Source organism: Macaca fascicularis, chromosome 13, assembly GCF_037993035.2.
Source record: "Macaca fascicularis isolate 582-1 chromosome 13, T2T-MFA8v1.1".
In the NCBI taxonomy this organism is placed as follows: Eukaryota; Metazoa; Chordata; class Mammalia; order Primates; family Cercopithecidae; genus Macaca; species Macaca fascicularis.
Genome location: NC_088387.1, coordinates 51750868 through 51769369, shown reverse-complemented (window position 1 = coordinate 51769369; position 18502 = coordinate 51750868). Strand labels below are relative to the sequence as shown.

General features: G+C 46.4%; 1 protein-coding gene across 14 annotated transcripts in view; it reads right to left on the bottom strand.

Moving 5' to 3' along the window:
* Window positions 1-4145: 4145 nt before the first annotated feature.
* C13H2orf42 (chromosome 13 C2orf42 homolog) overlaps window positions 4146-18502 on the bottom strand; it is a 44996-nt gene continuing 30639 nt past the window's right edge. For all 14 annotated transcript variants that reach the window (XR_012422242.1, XR_012422243.1, XR_012422245.1 and 11 more), the window contains 2 exons: window positions 16288-16450; window positions 4146-5056 (listed from right to left, as the gene is read on the bottom strand). Coding sequence is in view for 9 of the 14 variants with exons in the window: in XM_065526997.2 (XP_065383069.1) it covers window positions 4848-5056; window positions 16288-16450 (372 nt within the window). In the remaining 5 variants the exon portion in view is untranslated. The remainder of the gene's footprint in view (window positions 5057-16287; window positions 16451-18502) is intronic.

Genomic DNA, 18502 nt, shown 5'->3' with positions numbered 1-18502 from the left:
GGAGGCTGAGACAGGAGAATGGCTTGAACCCGGGAGACAGCAGTTACAGTGGGCCAAAACTGTTCCATTACACTCCAGCCTGGGCAATAAGAGCGAAACTGTCTCAAAAAGTTTTAAAAATAAAGCTTCTACATCAGAATATGCATTTTAACTATGTCGCTGGGTGATTCCTGTGCACATTAAAGTTTGAGAAGTGCTGTTGTAAATAAGTGATCCTGCTCCCTTGGTACAGCAGGTGGGATGGTAGATGCGAAGGGTGCTTGCAGAACTGGATGATGGGAAGTCAGGCAGGCAGGGAGCAAGGTCGGTAAAGAGGATTTAAAAAAAAAAAAAATCAAGTCTGGGTGCGGTGGCTCACGCCTGCAATCCCCGCGCTTTGGGAGGCGGAAGCAGGCGGATCACCTGAGGTCGGGAGTTCGAGACCAGCCTGACCTATATGGAGAAACCCCATCTCTACTAAAAATACACAATTAGCCGGGCATGGGTGGCGCATGCCTGTAATCCCAGTTACTGGAGAGGCTGAGACAGGAGAATTGCTTGAACCCGGCAGGCGGAGGTTTTGGTGAGCCGAGATCGTGCCATTGCACTCCAGCCTGGGCAACACGAGCGAAACTGCGTCTAAAAAAAAAAAAAAAATACTACGAGTGTCAGAAAATATGATCTGCCACACAGGAAAACCGGGAAATCAGAATCCGGGAGATAAACGAAGAAGAAATAGGTGAAGCAGGTAATCAGATCTCTTGAGAAAATTCACTAATAGACAGAAGGGCTGCCCCCCTGTGGCTGACTTTTTTGTGTTGTCTATGACTTAGAGGGTACCTAGTTGTTATAATTCACAGAGCTTGGGGAGAGTAACCTCTGCCCATCCCCTCCAGCAGAGTATAGAGACTTCTCTGGGTTCTTCTAGCTGAGGGCATATTCTGGGCATTTTCGGACAGGGGAGAACCAGGGATAGGAGGAGCTGGCTGAGGTTCTGACAGAACAGTGTCTGTTGGATGAGGGCTGGAGTATGTATGATGTGTGCTTGCGTATGCACATGTGGGCTGGAGGGAAGGGCAGGGCATTGACTCCAGCCCAGGACAGCAGTCACTGAAAGATGGGATGAAATTAGGTGATTGGGAATTAGTGGGTCCACAAGGCCACAGGGCTGATGACATCTGGTACCTTGAAAGTCAGGTGGCATGCCTACAGATCTCTTGGGTGGATAGTTCTTGGAGTTAAAGAGTTTTGGAGGTCCCCAAGTAGCTTCTAAATATTAGCAATCTGGCTGGGCGTGGTAACTCACACCTGTAATCCCAGCACACTTTAGGAGGTCAAGGCAGGCAGATCACCTGAGGTCAGGAGTTCGAGATCAGCCTGGCCAACATGGCGAAAACTATCTCTACCAAAAATACAAAAAATTAGTCGGGCATGGTGGTGTGTGCCTGTAATCCCAGCTACTCAGGAGGCTGAGGCAAGAGAATAGCTTGAACCTGGGAGGCAGAGGTTGTGGTGAGCCGAGATTGCGCCACTGCACTCCAGCCTAGGTGACAGAGTGGGACTCCATCTCAAAAAAAATAAACAAATAAATTGTGTGTATATATATATGCAATCTGTTGAGACCATAGTAGTACTGGTAGAGGCAGGGCCGTAGTAGATTAGAAGCAAAGTGTTCTGGGTGGAGGAGTGGCAAGTTGTTGTTCTCATCATGACCATGATGTTGGGGGGTCCAGCCACGTTGCCTGGAGGAGGAAGAGTTAAGAAGGCGTCCCTCTGACTTATTGATACACTCAGTCTGAGAATGATCAGTCTATGCGGTAGACAGCAGGCCGCGTGGGTATGGAGGGTCTTAAGCTGTTCTCTCCAGACTTCAAATGGTGGCTTAGCTTGGAGAGGCAGCAGCTGGGCAGTCCTTAGAGATCCCATTGACTGATGGAGGAGGGGTGCAATGGACAGTAAATGTGGGAATGTGTATGGGTGGGGAGGTAGGTGGATGTGGGGTTTGAGGAGTGTTGCTGTGAGAGTTTCTAGGACCACTCTGAGAGTGGGGCAGGCCCGAAATGAGATCAACACTGATGTTGGCCCAGAGGTATCTGGAGGCTGGGAGTTGGTGCAGCAGTTGTACTGGTCCTCCTAGGCCTGTGCTTGACTTGGTAGAGAGGGTGTCAAGTTAGAAAAAAAGGAGGGACTCTGAACTCCATTCCTGATTGTGATGGGCTGTGATACTGTGCTGGAGTGGTACTACAGGGAAGATTTGACTGCTTGAGTAGAGTCCTCTTTGGGTGGATGATTTGCCACCTGTGTGTTTTATGGCCCTGTGGTTCTTCTGAGTCTGTCAGGTATTACTAGACCAGGCATCTGCCTGTCACCCACAGGTGTGTTTTGTCAAAAAGCTGTGAGTGATGTCCTCCAAATTCTCAGGTTGAAGGATTTCTCAGAATGGCCAACCACGGTCTTTCCTTGAGTGTTCCTGCTCTTCAGGCAAGCCTTTGCCTTATCTAGTTTTTGTTTTGTTTTGTTTTGTTTTGTTTTTTGAGACAGAGTCTCACTCTGTGGCCAGGGTGGAGTGCAGTGGCACGATCTTGGCTCACTGCAACCTCTGCCTCCCAGGTTCAAGCGATTTTCCTGCCTCAGCCTTCCAAGTAGCTGGGATTACAGGCGTGTGCCAACACACCTAGCTAATTTTTGTATTTTTAGTAGAGACGGGGTTTCACCATGTTGGCCAGGATGGTCTCAATCTCTTGACCTCGTGATCTGCCCACCTCAGCCTCCCAAAGTGCTGGGATTACAGGCGTGAGCCACTGTGCCTGGCATGCCTCATCTAGTTTTATCTTCTCCACACCTATCCAAACCCTTCCTCTCCTTTGAAGCCCAATTCAAATTCTAGGTCTCTGTGCACCTCCCTGGATTCTCAACAATTTCCCCCATTGTCTGATGCACTTAGGAGCTGACACAAACCAGCCCCTCAATCATACAGGGTAGACAACACAATGTGGTTATTCCTTCTCTTTTAGGGGCATAGCACCTCTCTTACCAAAAATGTCTCCCCCTCTGTTAGGCCAATCAGTGCCTTTTTGGGGGGGGGTGGGAGGGGTTCTGCCTTTTGGATCAGAAAGTGGAGCAGTCAGTCCTGTTCCAGTGAGGAAGCCAACATTCAGGCACTTCAGGAGCCAGAATTCCTACCAGGAGGGGCTGCTTTGTGCTGAGATCAAATGAAGCCCCAGAGAGAGGCAGAAATGGGTCAGATGGACCCTAGCTCCACAGGTCCTGAGGCCCAGCCACATCAGCTCCAGCCCAGTATGGTTGTCTAGCTCGACTTTAGTGTCCACAAACCAGTCACAGAGCAGTTCACTAAGGAACATGGCCATCTAAGTGCGCCTAACTAGTATTTAAAGTTGTCAAGGGGTGGGGATGTGCAAATTAAGCAGCAAAAGATTATTATTCATGCCTATTTTGCCCAAGCTGGTTAACTGGCTTTCTGTCACTTGCAATTGAAAGTACCTGGTACAGGCCGGGCGCAGTGGCTCAAGCCTGTAATCCCAGCACTTTGGGAGGCCGAGACGGGCGGATCACGAGGTCAGGAGATCAAGACCATCCTGGCTAACACGGTGAAACCCCGTCTCTACTAAAAACTACAAAAAACTAGCCGGGCGAGGTGGCGGGCGCCTGTAGTCCCAGCTACTCAGGAGGCTGAGGCAGAAGAATGGCATGAACCCGGGAGGCGGAGCTTGCAGTGAGCCGAGAAAGTACCTCGTACAGCCGGGCGCGGTGGCTCACGCCTATAATCCCAGCACTTTGAGAGGCTGAGGCGGGTGGATCACAAGGTCAGGAGTTCAAGACCAGCCCGGTCAACATAGTGAAACCCCATCTCTACTAAAAATACCAAAAAAAAAAAAAAAAAAAAAAATTAGCTGGGCGTAGTGGGGGGTGCCTGTAGTCTCAGCTACTTGGGAGGCTGAGGCAGGAGAATCGCTTGAACCTGGGAGGCGGAGGTTGCAGTGAGCTAAGATCGTGCCACTGCACTCCAGCCTGGCTGCACTCCAGCCTGGTGACAGAGTGAGACTCCATCTCAAAAAACAAACAAAAACAAAGAAAGTACCTGGCACATAGTAGGCATGCAAGAAATGTTCATTCCCTTCTTTCCTCCTTAAAGATAGGCTTATACGTCCGAGTTTTTCAGTATCTCTATTCTGTGATCATTGAACTCAGAAACAGCAATTGAATTTTACCGTTTGGAGAACATATAAAGATACAAATATTAAGTGAACAAGCTATTACAAGCATTAGTTTGAAATAGCAATATTCCCTTGACACCTGGATCTCTTTTTCCTGTATCACTATCAGTTAAATCCCACCCCCCAAAATTTATAAATTTTATAAAAAGGTGACCATGATATAATTTGGAAAAACTAGTGACGCTGTGCTTTGAGAACAGAATAAAGAGCATGGCTGGAACTCTGCCAAGATGGTCTTTAACATTCTGCCCTAGCCAGGGTGTTAACTTTCCAACACTGTTCGTGTATGGCTGAGTGCTGCAAATTTCTCAGATAATTAGCAAAAGGTTGAAATAAACGCTAAAAATGAGTTCATAAGAAGGAAAATAAGCTGGTTTTCTTTCTGTTCCTTTTAAAACTCTAGCCAGAAATACTGCCCAATGCATAATGAAGACTGTACACAGCAGCACCAAAAAGGCTATTTACAAGAGATTTTCTTCAGCAGAATCCACTTGAAAGCACTGAGAATTTGCATCTTAGCTAAGAGCAGTTCACTAAGGAACAGGGCCATCTAAGTGCGTAACTAGTATTTAAAGTTGTCAAGGGGTGGGGATGTGCAAATTAAGCAGCAAAAGATTATTCTCTTGTTTTGCCTTAGGGGAAAGTGATAGTGGTCAAAGGGGCCAGTTCCAAGGGCTGGTCCAAGGCAGGCCGGTGGTCTTGGTACTCTGCCACATGCCCATTCCGGTGGTGGCCATACTCAAACTTGATCCGCAGCTCGCCAATCTTAGATTGGGGAAGGATATCTGGGATCCACTCGATGATGAAAGGTGTTGGTTCCTTTTGATCTGGGGAAGTGTTGCCTAAAGAGTAAAAAGGAGTATTAGTACACTTTAATAGGTGTTCCTAATTGCAAGAAAATGTGTCTGGAATTGGAGCAGTCTGTTCAGCTTTGATAATCAGAAGGCGGAATGAAGTTTATAAATTCAGTGGTGACTGGGATATCAGATTTATTGATAATACATTAAGTTTTTGTTTTTGTTTTGTTTTTTTGAGACGGAGTCTCACTCTGTCTCCCAGGCTGGAGTGCAGTGGCGTGATCTTGGCTCACGGCAACCTTTGCCTCCCAGGTTCAAGCGATTCTCCTCCCTCAGCTTCCTGAGTAGCTGGGATTACAGGCGTGTGCCACCACACCTGGCTAATTTTTTGTATTTTTAGTAGAGATGGGGTTTCACCATGTTAGCCAGGATGGTCTCGATCTCCTGACCTTGTGATCCGCCCATCTCAGACTCCCAAGTGCTGGGATTACAGGCCTGAGTCACCACACCTAGCCATCATGAAGTTAAAACTATATATTTAGGCCAGGCGTGGTAGCTGACACCTGTAATGCCAACAGTGTTGGAGGGCAAGGCAGGAGGATAGCTTGAGGCCAGGAGTTGAAGACCAGCCTATGCAACAAAGTGAGACCCTATCTCTACAAAAAAATTAGCCAGGTGTGGTGAAATGTGCCGCTAGTCCCAACTACTTGGGAGACTGAGGTGGGAGGATTGCTTGAGCCCAGTAATTCAATGCCAGCCTGGGCAATACAGTGAGACCCTATCTCAAAAAAAAAAAGTAATATAAGAAAACAAGAAGGATGGGCCAGGGGCAGTGGCTCATGCCTGTAATTCCAGCACTTTGGGAGGCTGAGGTAGGTGGATCACTTGAGGTCAGGAGTTCAAGACTAGCCTGACCAACATGGCAAAACCGTCTCTACTAAAAATACAAAAATTAGCCAGGTGTGGTGGCGTGCTCCTGTAATCCCAGTTACTTCGGAGGCTAAGACAGAAGAATCGCTTGAACCCAGAAGATGGAGGCTTCAGTAAGCTGAGATTGTACCACTGCACTCCAGCCTGGGCAACAGAGCAAGACTCCGCCTCAAAAAACACCCCCAAAAAACAAAAAAACAAGAAGGATGGAGGAGAGGACCCTGATTAATAATGTATACACATTTTTCTCTCAGCACTACTTAACCTTTGACTTCATAAGCTAGTATTTTACTTTTTATTTTTTGTTTTTGTTTTTTGAGATGGAGTCTTGCTCTGTTGCCCAGGCTGGAGTACAGTGTGGCAGTGTTGTTTCACTGCAACCTCCGCTTCCTGGGTTCAGGTGATTCTTCCGCCTCAGCCTTCCAAGTAGCTGGGACTACAGGCACGCACCACCATGTCCAGCTAATTTTTGTATTTTTAGTAGAGACAGGGTTTCACCATCTTGGCCAGGCTGGTCTCGAACTCCTGACCTCCGGTGATCTTTCCACCTCGGCCTCCCAAAGTGTGGGGATTACAGGTGTGAGCCACTGCGCCTGGCCTACATTTTACTTTTCACTTCACTGTGTTACTCTCTCTCCACTTTAGCCTAAATACTCACCCCGTTTAAACTCCTTCCCTCAACTTCTTTTGGTCCTTTCTTTCCCACAAAGACTAAGATATCACTGATATGATGAGAAACAAAGCATCCATCCACCCTGGACTAACAACCTTATTGGCAGGGTATTTTGGTCTGTTTGGTTTCTTTTAGTCATAGAATATAAATGTTAGGTATTATCTAGCTCATGTTAGTCACAGACATTCTAGCTTCCATTTCAAATGATATCTGGAGTTGCTGCCAACTTTTCACTTAAATATCAATGAAGACATAGAAAAAGATGAAAACTCACAACTGATGAACATTAAGACCACTGGCAGCTTCTGGGAGGAAATATAAAACAGGTGGAGATGGATGGAAAGAAATCCACCCAGACTTTGGCCATAGCATATCCCATCTTTCCTTCATAAAGGGAGGCTACATGGAAAAAGGCAGGAAAATACTCTCTCTCTCTCACTGTTTGTGCCCTGGCTACTACTTGTACACAGCAGCAAATGAGTAGTGCCACTTCCTTTCCTTTAGAACATCTCACACACACCCCCTCCCCACTCATGTACCTGAATTCTTGATGACTGCAAAGGGGACTTGGGGGAGGGTAGGTGCATGGTTAAAGTTGAATAGCAGGGCTAGGTGCAGTTGCTCACATCTGTAAACCCAGCACTTTGGGAAGCCAAGCCGGGCAGATCATGAGGTCAGGAGTTCGAGACCAGCCTGATCAACATGGTGAAACTCTGTCTCTACTAAAAATACAAAAATTAGCTGGGTGTGGTGGCACGCACCTGTAATCTCAGCTACTCAGAAAGCTGAGACAAAGGAATTGCTTGAACCTGGGAGGCAGAGGTTGCAGTGAGCTGAGATCACACCACTGCACTCCAGCCTAGGCAACAGAATAAGACTCCACCTCAAAAAAAAAAAAAAAAAAGTGAATAGCAGTGGCAGAGTGTGTTCTGGAAAGTACAGTCTGCACTAGGAAAGCAATTTGGGTGGGAGAAAGAGGAGAAACCCTTGAAAACTGTGTATGTGGGGAATCTTAGTTTTGTGTGTTTTTTCCTATATTCCATTATTAGCAATGAAGGAGGCAGAGATGTTCAGGAGATGCCACTGTGGTAGGAAAGAGAAATAATAGATATGAGAACTTTGCATCAGCGCCTCACATACAGATCTGAGAGGGAGCCAGCCATCACGCAGGAGTGATCCCAAGCAATCTGCCTGTTACCAAAATTTGAGTCTGGAAAGATCTTGTGGTTTTTTTTGTTTTTTTTTTTGAGACGGAGTCTTGCTCTGTCACCCAGGTTGGAGTGCAGTGGCTCGATCTCAGCTCACTGCAAGCTCCGCCTCCCAGGTTCACACCATTCTCCTGCCTCAGCCTCCCGAGTAGCTGGGACTACAGGCGCCCGCCACCATGCCTGGCTAATTTTTTTTTTGTATTTTTAGTAGAGACGGGGTTTCACCGTGTTAGCCAGGAAGGTCTTGATCTCCTGACCTCGTGGTCTGCCCGCCTTGGCCTCCCAAAGTCTGGACAGATCTTAATCTGTTCAGTAATAAGAAAAGAAAAGAACAGGAAGTTAAAAAAAAAAACTATATAAGGAAAAGGGAGTAAATAACTAGAAGAATTAAAGGAAGGGAAAGCAATGACTGATCTATCCAAAAGAAAATTTAAACAGCCGGGTGCAGTGGCTCACTCCTGGTAATCCCAGCACTTTGGGATGCCGAGGCGGGTGGATCATGAGGTCAGGAGTTCGAGACTACCTTGGCCAAGGTGGTGAAACCCCGTCTTTACTAAAAATACAAAAATTATCTGGGCATAGTGGTGGGCACCTGTAATCCCCAGCTACTCGGGAGGCTGAGGCAGGAGAATCGCTTGAACCCAGAAGGTGGGGGTTGCAGTGAGCTGAGATCGCGCCACCGTACTCCAGCCTAGGTGACAGAGCAAGACTCTGTCTCAAAAAAAAAAACAACAGAAATTTCAGGGAACTGTTTAGCATCCACAAAAGAAAAAAATAAGATCTGGCCTTTATGGAAATAAGGCCAGAATCATAAGGAGAGCCCAGACTGGGAAGAAAAGGCAGCTGGATGAGAGTAAAAGGAAGACAAACAAGAAAAGGCCAAATTTCAAGAACCACAAAGAGTAGAATTAAAATCTACATGGTCAGCTGGGCACAGTGGCTCATGCCTGTAACCCCAGCACTTTGGGAGGACCAGGGTGGATCGCTTGAGGTCAGGAGTTCAAGACCAGCCTGAGCAACATAGCGAGACCCCCATCTGTGTAAGAAATTTTTTTTTTTTTTTTTTTTTTTTTGAGACGGAGTCTCGCTCTGTCGTCCAGGCTGGAGTGCAGTGGCCGGATCTCAGTTCACTGCAAGCTCCGCCTTCCGGGTTCACGCCATTCTCCTGCCTCCAGCCTCCCGAGTAGCTGGGACTACAGGCGCCCGCCACCTCGCCCGGCTAGTTTTTTGTATTTTTTAGTAGAGACGGGGTTTCACCGTGTTAGCCAGGATAGTCTCGATCTCCTGACCTCGTGATCCACCCGTCTCGGCCTCCCAAAGTGCTGGGATTACAGGCTTGAGCCACCGCGCCCGGCCAGAAATTTTTTTTTTTTTTTTGAGACGGAGTTTTGCTCTGTCGCCCAGGCTGGAGTGCAGTGGCACGATCTCGGCTCACTGCAAGCTCCGCCTCCTGGGTTCACGCCATTCTCCTGCCTCAGCCTCCTGAGTAGCTGGGACTACAGGCGTCCGCCACCATGCCTGGCTAATTTTTTTTTTTTTTTTTTTTTTTTTTTTTGAGATGGAGTCTCGCTCTGTCGCCCAGGCTGGAGTGCAGTGGCCAAATCTCAGCTCACTGCAAGCTCCGCCTCCCGGGTTTACGCCATTCTCCTGCCTCAGCCTCCCGAGTAGCTGGGACTACAGGCGCCCACCACCTCGCCCGGCTAGTTTTTTTTTTTGTACTTTTTTTAGTAGAGACGGGGTTTCACCGGGTTAGCCAGGATGGTCTCCATCTCCTGACCTCGTGATCTGCCCGTCTCAGCCTCCCAAAGTGCTGGGATTACAGGCTTGAGCCACCGCGCCTGGCCTAATTTTTTGTATTTTTAGTAGAGACGGGGTTTCACAGTGTTAGCCAGGATGGTCTCCATCTCCTAACCTCGTGATCTGCCTGCCTCGGCCTCCCAAAGTGCTGGGATTACAGGTGTGAGCCACCACGCCCGGCCAGAAATTTCTACTAAAAAAAAAAAAATCTGACATGGTTCTAAAATATATTACAAACCCATAATAACCAAAAGAGTGTGGTACTGGCATGCATCTAGACAGATTAAAGGAACAAAACAGAAAGACTAGAAATAGACACAAATAGAACAGGAATTTAGTTAGCCTAAGATAAAGATGGCATTTGTAACTACTGAAATAAAAACAAATAAGTGTTTCTTATAATAAATGGTTTGTATCAACCAGATAACCATCTGGAAGAAAATAAAAGGTGGTGGAACCTTATCTATAACTTACATAAGTTACATCATGATAAATTCCAGAGAATCAAAGTTTTTCTTTTTTTTGAGACAAGGTCTTGCTGTGTCGCCCCGCCTGGAGTGTAGTGACACAATCATGGCTCACTGCAGCCTCGACTTCCAGGGCCCATGCAACCCTCCCACCTCAGCCTCTGAAGTAGCTGGGACCACAGGCATGTACCACCATTCCTGGCTAATTTTTTTTTTTTTTTGAAAGTAAGTTTATTAAGAAAGTAAAGGATGAGCTGGTGGCTCATACCTGTAATCCCAGCACTTTGGGAGGCCAAGGCGGGCAGATCACAAGGTCAAGAGATCAAAACCATCCTGGCCAACATGGTGAAACCCTGTCTCTACTAAAAATACAAAAATTAGCTGGGCGTGGTGGCATGGGCCTGAAGTCCCAGCTACTCAGGAGGCTGAGGCAGGAGAATCACTTTAACCTGGGAGGTGGAGGTTGCAGTAAGTCAAGATTGCACCACTGCACTCCAGCCTGGTGACAGAGCAAGACTGTATCTCAGGCCAGGCGCGGTGGCTCACACCTGTAATCCCAGCACTTTGGGAGGCCGAGGCGGGCAGATCACGAGGTCAGGAGATCAAGACCATCCTGGCTAACATGGTGAAACCTCGTCTCTACTAAAAACACAAAAAAATTGGCCGGGCGCGGTGGCTCAAGCCTGTAATCCCAGCACTTTGGGAGGCCGAGACGGGCGGATCACGAGGTCAGGAGATCGAGACCATCCTGGCTAACACGGTGAAACCCCGTCTCTACTAAAAAAAATACAAAAAACTAGCCGGGCGAGGTGGCGGGCGCCTGTAGTCCCAGCTACTCGGGAGGCTGAGGCAGGAGAATGGCGTAAACCCGGGAGGTGGAGCTTGCAGTGAGCTGAGATCCGGCCACTGCACTCCAGCCTGGGCGACAGAGCAGACTCCGTCTCAAAAAAAAAAAAAACAAAAAAAAACAAAAAAAAACAAAAAAAAAAACACAAAAAAATTAGCTGGGTGTGGTAGTGGGCGCCTGTAGTCCCAGATACTTGGGAGGCTGAGGCAGGAGAATGGAATGGCATGAACCCGGGAGGCGGAGCTTGCAGTGAGCTGAGATCGCACCACTGCACTCCAGCCTGGAAGATAGAGTGACACTCCATCTCAAAAAAAAAAAAAAAAAGTAAAGGAATAAAGAATGGCTACTTCATAGGCAGAGGAGCCCCCAGCTAATTTTAAAAATTCTTTTATAGAGATGAGGTCTCCCTGTGTTGCCCAGGCTGGTCTCAAACTCCTGGGTTCAAGCTGTCCTCCAACCTCAGCCTCCCAACGTTCTGGGATTATAGGTGTGAGTCACTGTGCCCTGTCAAATCAAAGATTTAAACATAGACAAACTCAGGTTAAAGAATACTTTTGGCCGGGTGCGGTGGCTCAAGCCTGTAATCCCAGCACTTTGGGAGGCCGAGACGGGCGGATCACGAGGTCAGGAGATCGAAACCATCCTGGCTAACACAGTGAAACCCCGTCTCTATTAAGAAATACAAAAAACTAGCCGGGCGAGGTGGCGGGCGCCTGTAGTCCCAGCTACTCGGGAGGCTGAGGCCGGAGAATGGCGTGAACCCGGGAGGCAGAGCTTGCAGTGAGCTGAGATCCGGCCACTGCACTCCAGCCTGGGCGACAGAGCGAGACTCCGTCTCAAAAAAAAAAAAAAAAAAAAAAAAGAATACTTTTGAAAAATACAAAATTAGGCCGGGTATGGTGGCTCATGCCTGTAATCCCAGCACTTTGGGAGGCTGAGGCGGGTGGATCACCTGAGGTCAGAGTTCGAGACCAGCCTGACCAATATGGTGAAACCCCATCTCTACCAAAAATACAAAAATTAGCCGGGCATGGTGGTGGGTGCCTGTAGTCCCAGCTACTGGGGAGGCTGAGACAAGAGAATTGCTTGAACCTGGGAGGCAGAGGGTGCAGTGAGCCAAGGTCGCGTTACTGCCCTCCAGCCTGGGCGATAAAGCAAGACTCCGTCTCAAAAAAAAAAAAAAAAAAAAGAAGAAGAAAAGAAAGAAAAATTCAAAATTAAACACTAGTAGAACTAAACATAAGAATATGGTATCACTGGCCGGGTGCAGTGGCTCATGCCTATAACCCAGCACTTTGGGAGGCTGAGGTGGGCAGATCACCTGAGGTTGGGAGTTCGAGACCAGTCTGACCAATGTGGAGAAACCCTGTCTCTGCTAAAAATACAAAATTAGCTGGGTGTGGTGGCACATGCCTTGTAATCCCAGCTCTTTGGGAGACTGAGGCAGGAGAATTGCTTGAACCCAGGAGGCAGAGGTTGCAGTGAGCCGAGATTGCCCCATTGCACTCCAGCCTGGGCAATAAGAGTGAAACTCTGTCTCAAAAAAAAAAAAAAAGAATATGGTATCACCTTCAAAAACTATGAAGACAAGGCAGAGAACATAGTCCATTTAGCAAAAATTAACACAGAAGACCAACTATATCAATTATAATAAATATAAAGAGGATAGACTATTAAAATTAGAAAAAGTCAAAACCAACTATATAATGTTGATAAAAGATTCATCTAAGTTGGGCCTGGTGGTGTGTGCCTGTAGTCCCAGCTCCTTGGGAGGCCAAGTGGAAGGATCACTTGAACCCAGGAGTTCAAGGCTGTAGTGTACTATGATCACACCTAGAAATAGCCACTGCACTCCAGCCTGAGCAACATGGCAAGACCCTGTCTCTGAAAAAAGATAGATTCAATTAAAACAATATCACAAAAAAGTTAAAACTAAATGGATGGCAAACATTAAAAAAATAAAAAACAGGCCAGGCATGGTGGCTTATGCCTGTAATCTCAGCACTTTGGGAGGCTGAGGCAGGAGGACTGCTTGAACCCAGGAGTTCAAGACCAGCCTGGGCAACAGAGTAAGACCTTGTCCCTACTAAAAATAAAAAGAAATTAGCCGGGAATGGTGACATGTGCCTGTAGTCCCAGCTACTCAGGAGGCTGAGGTGGGAGGATCACTTGAGCCCAAGAGTTTGAGGCTGCAGTGAGCCATGATTGTGCCACTGCACTCCAGCCTGGGTAACAGGGCAAGACCCTATCTCAAAAAAAAAAAAAAAAAAAAAATTTTAAAACGTAAAAGAAAAAACAAAAGAAAGTTGGTGTCATGGTTGTAATACTGGACAAAGAATTTAGGGCAAAAGTTATTTTTATGTTGATAACATACAATTTACATTAACAACATCTGGCAATAACTCTGATGTACCAACAACACTGCATTTAAAATAATTAAAGGCTTTTAGAAATATAAGAAGTCATTCAAGGAAATAATTTTAGTAGAAAATGGTAAAATGACTTTTCTAGTCTTTGGCAGGTCAAAGAGATAACAGAGAGGACTTAAACACCCAAATAAAATGACTGATTTAAAAGGTATATATAGCCAGGTGCGGTGGCTCACGCCTGTAATCCCAGCACTTTGGGAGGCTGAGGTGGGTGGATCACCTGAGGTTAGAAATTTGAGACCAGCCTGGCCAACATGGCGAAACCCCGTATCTACTAAAAATACAAAAATTAGCTGGGTGTGGTGGCATACGCCTGTAATCTGAGCTACTCAGGAGGCTGAGGCAGGAGAATCACTTGAACCCAGGAGGCGGAGCTTGCAGTAAGCTGAAATCGTGCCACTGCACTCCAGCCTGGGTGACAGAGCAAGACTCTATCTGAAAAACAAACAAACAAAAACTATATATGAGTTTACATTGGATAAATAACATCTATGCTAGCACAAATTCATATCATATGTTGTTAGTGAAAAAACATTTTAAAATTCCTAAAAGGAAAGAAATTAAGGCTGGGCTTGGTGGCTCACGCCTATAATCCCAGCACTTCGGGAGGCTGAGGTGGGCAGATCACCAGAGGTCTGGAGTTCGAGATCAGCCTGGTTAACATGGTAAACCCTGTCTCTGCTAAATATACAAAATTAGCTGGGCATGATGGCATGTGCCTGTAATTCCAGCTACTCAGGCGGCTGAGGCAGGAGAATTGCTTGAATCCGGGAGATGGAGGTTGCAGTGAGCCAGGATCGTACCGCTGCACTCCAGCCTGAGTGACAGAGTGAGACTCGGTCTCCAAAAAGAAAAAAAAAAAAAAAGAAAGAAAGAAATTAAAGATACGTCTTCTGACCTCAAAACAATAAAACTAGAAATTGATAACTAAGAATATGAAGATCAAAAGCCTCAACTAATTTGAAATTTTAAATACAAGGTACTGAGGACAGAAACTAAACTGTAATTATAGATGATTCAGATAATAACTTTAAATGTTATCAAACATTAATTTAAAAAATTGAGTATTCCTTTTATTATTTATTTATGTATTTTTGAGACAGAGTCTGGCCCTCTCACCCGGGCTGGAGTGCAATGGCACAATCTCGGGCTCACTGCAACCTCTGCCTCCTGGGTTCGAGCAATTCCCCCAGCTCAGCCTCCTGAGTAGCTGGGACGACAGGCACGCACCACCACACCCGGCTAATTTTTTGCATTTTAGTAGAGATGGGGTTTCACCATGTTGGCCAGGATGGTCTTGATCTCCTGACCTCGTGGTCTGCCCGCCTCAGCCTCCCAAAGTGCTGGGATTACAGGCATGAGCCACCATGCCCAGCCACACCTGGCTAATTTTTGTATTTTTAGTAGAGACGGGTTTTTACCATGTTGGCCAGGCTGGTCTGGAACTCCTGGCCTCAAGTAATCTACCCGCCTAGGCCTCCCAAAGTGCTGGGATTACAGGCATGAGCCACTGCGCTTGGCCGAGTATTACTTTTAAAAGCTACAAAAATAGTTCCAAGAAAATATTAGGAAAAATTTAAAAAGAGAAATTATTAATTTACAACAAATTTAGGACCGGGGGCGGTGGCTCATGCCTGTAATCCTAGCACTTTGGGAGGTCAAGGTGGGCAGATTGCCTTAGCTCAGGAGTTTGAGACCAGCCTGGGTGACACGGTGAAACCCCGTCTCTACTAAAATACAAAAAATTAGCCAGGCGTGGTGGTAGGCACCTGTAATCCCAGCTCCTCAGGAGGCTGAGGCAGGGGAATCACTTGAACCCAGGAGGCAGAGGTTGTGGTAAGCCAAGATTATGCCACTGCACTCCAGCCTGGTGACAGAGCGAGACTCCCTCTCCGAAAAAAAAAAAAAAAAAATTCAGAACTGATAAAAGCCAGTTATCTGATTTGGAAAACACCATAAAGCAGATGAAATTCAAGTACAGTCTAAAACTACAGACTTAGAACAGATTTTAATTTTTGTTCTTTAAGTAGAGTGGGGGTCTTGCTATATTGCCCAGGCTGGTCTTGAACTCCTGGCCTCAAGTGATCCTACTGCCTCAGCCCCCAAAGCTCTGGGATTACAGGCATGAGCCACTGTGCCCAGCCTTCATTTACTATTATCACTACTGGGACTTCATCAAGGGTACCAATTCAATACTAAGTATACTAAAACTAAGAGATTTCCATAACTGGCAATAATAAGTTAGTGGCAATAACAAGTTAGAATCAGGATAGATATTTCACTCAAAAGAGCAGCAAAAAATATAATATTCACAAGAATTTGACAGAATAATTAAAAATTCTAAATTTCTTCTGGAAGAATAAATGCACAACTGAAGAAACAAAGGGGAGCCAATAGATATATCACAAAGCTAAATTAGTTAAAACTACGGCTGGCATGCATTTATTCATTCAGCAAGTCTTTTTTTTTTGAGACTGAGTCTCACTGTGTCGCCCACTCTGGAGCGCAGTGGTTTTTGAGATCTCTGCCTCCTGGGTTTAGGCGATTCTTGTGCCTCAGCCTCCCGAGTAGCTGGGACTACAGACACGCGCCACTATGCCTGGCTGAGTTTTGTATTTTTGTGGTAGAGACGGGGTTTCACCATGTTGGCCAGGCTGGTCTCAAAACTCCTAATGTCAAGCAATTCATCTGTCTCGGCCTCCCAAAGCGCTGGGATTATAGGCGTGAGCCACAGCACCTGGCCTGCAATTTTATTTTTGAAAACACTGGTTCGAATGAAACAAAATACCTTATCCCACGATTGTCTTTACAAGGTGAATGAATGTGTCTTCTTTGTTTAAGGTCAAGATCCAAAGCTGTGGACAGTGTACTGTACTGTACACAAGCTGACACTCAAAGGAAGATGCGCTTTTGAAGTTCACTTACCAACTTTGAGGAAAGTTTTTAGTTCCAAGGGTCGCAGCACTGGTTGTTTTTCTATACGACCGTAGGTTTCTGCTATGCTCTCTACTTCCACTTTAGGGCATTTAAACAGCTCATAAGTCCCATCTCGGTTCTGGATAAAGCTACGGGTGATTTCCAAGGGCATCTGGACACCAAGACATACCAAAAAAGGGTGAGAGAAAAACTTTCAAAATAGACCAATACCTGGATGACAACAAATCTTTTATTATTCCTTCTTTCTTGTTAAGTATATTCAAATGAATTACAACTTCCCTGTTTTTCAAGAAAATCCTGTCAACAAATTTGCCTTTTCTCCCTTACGTCATTCATGGCTTTCCTTTTTTCTCTAAAATCTTAAATTTCCACCCCAGCCAAACCATATACCAGTTGAACCTCTAACATCTTCATGGGTACATGACTGTTGCTGGCACAGACCTGCTCTAAAATCAGTTTTATTCCTTCCCCTACTGCTCTGCTAGCAGCATTCTTCTCTTAAATTCCTCTGTTCATACACCTACAGTTCACCTCACATCCTGTATGCTTCATACTGTCCTTGGGATTGAGCCAGGCAGAACTGGAACTGGATGCTGTGGTGACCCAAAGCAAATTACAAACTTCTCAGAGCCTGTTTTCTCATGGGCAAAATGCAGTTAATGCCAGGACATGGCTGGGAGTTCAAATGAGGTGATGGAGGTAAGTAATGCCCAACAGTGAGAAGCTCCATGATTGTTAGCTCTCTTCTCCCACAAGCCTGCACCCTAGGTTGCTTCAGTGTCTCCCTAAATGTCATCCATTCCAGGCTAAAAGCTGCCTCTGTGACATCTGCATTTAAAGGAGTTCCTCAAGTACCTTTAATGCCAATACAGTCCTTTTCTAGGGTTCACTTTTTTTTTTTTTTTTTAAAGAGGCAAGGTCACTGAGGGCGGTGGCTTGTGCCTATAATTCCAGAACTTTGGGAGGCCGAGGTAGGCAGATCACCTGAGGTCGGGAGTTTGAGACCAGCCTGACCAACATGGAGAAACCCCATCTCTACTAAAAATACAAAATTAACCAGGCGTGGTGGCAGATGCCTGTAATCCTAGCTACTCAGGAGGCTGAGGCAGGAGAATCGCTTGAAGCTGGGAGGCAGAGGTTGTGGTGAGCTGAGATCATGTGATTCCACTCCAGCCTGGGCCACAAGAGTGAAAGTCCATGTCAACAACAACAACAAAAAAAGTCAAGGTCTCACTTGGTTGCCCCTGCTGGAGTACAGTGGTACAATCATGGCTCACTGCAGCCTCCAACTCCCAGGCTCAAGTGATCCTCTTGCTTCAGCTTCCTTAGTGGTTGGGACTATAGGCACACACCACCAGGCCTCACTTTTTCTTTTTTTCTTTTTTTTTGGAAATGAAGTCTAGCTCTGTCACTCAGGCTGGAGTGCAGTGGCACGATCTCGGTTCACTGCAACCTTTGCCTCCCAGGTTCAAGTGATTCTCCTGCCTCAGCCTCCCAAGTAGCTGGGATTACAGGAGCAAGCCACCATGCCTGGCTTATTTTTGTATTTTAGTAGAAACGTGTTTTCACCATGTTGGCCAAGCTGGTCTAAAACTCCTGACCTCAGGTGCTGCGCCCACCTCGGCCTCCCAAAGTGCTTGTATTACAGGCATGAGCCACCTCGCCAGGCTCTTTTGCTTGCTTTCTTTTCTTTTTTTTTTTTTTTTAAGAGTAGCGGCATAGCTGGCCGGGTGCAGTGGCTCACGCCTATAATCCCAGTACTTTGGGAGATCGAGGAGGGTGGATCACCTGAGGTCAGGAGTTTAGGACCAGCCTGGCCAACATGGTGAAACCCTGTCTCTACTAAAAATACAAAAATTAGCCAGGCGTGGTGGTGTGCACCTGTAGTCCCAGCTACTCAGGAGGTTGAGGCATGAGAATTGCTTGATCCTGGGAGGTGGAGGTTACAGTGAGCCGAGATCGTGCTACTGCACTGCAGCTGGGCAACAGAGCAAGAGACTCTGTCTCCAGAAAAAAAAAAATAAAAACATAAAATGTCTAGTGTGGCTGGATGTGGCAGATTACACCTGTAATCACAGTACTTTGGGAGGCCAAGATGGGAGGATTGCTTGAACCCAGGAATTTGAGACCAGCCTGGGCAACATAGCAAGACCCCATCTTAAATTTTTTTTCTTTTTAAATTAGTAGGGTGGGCCTGGTGGCT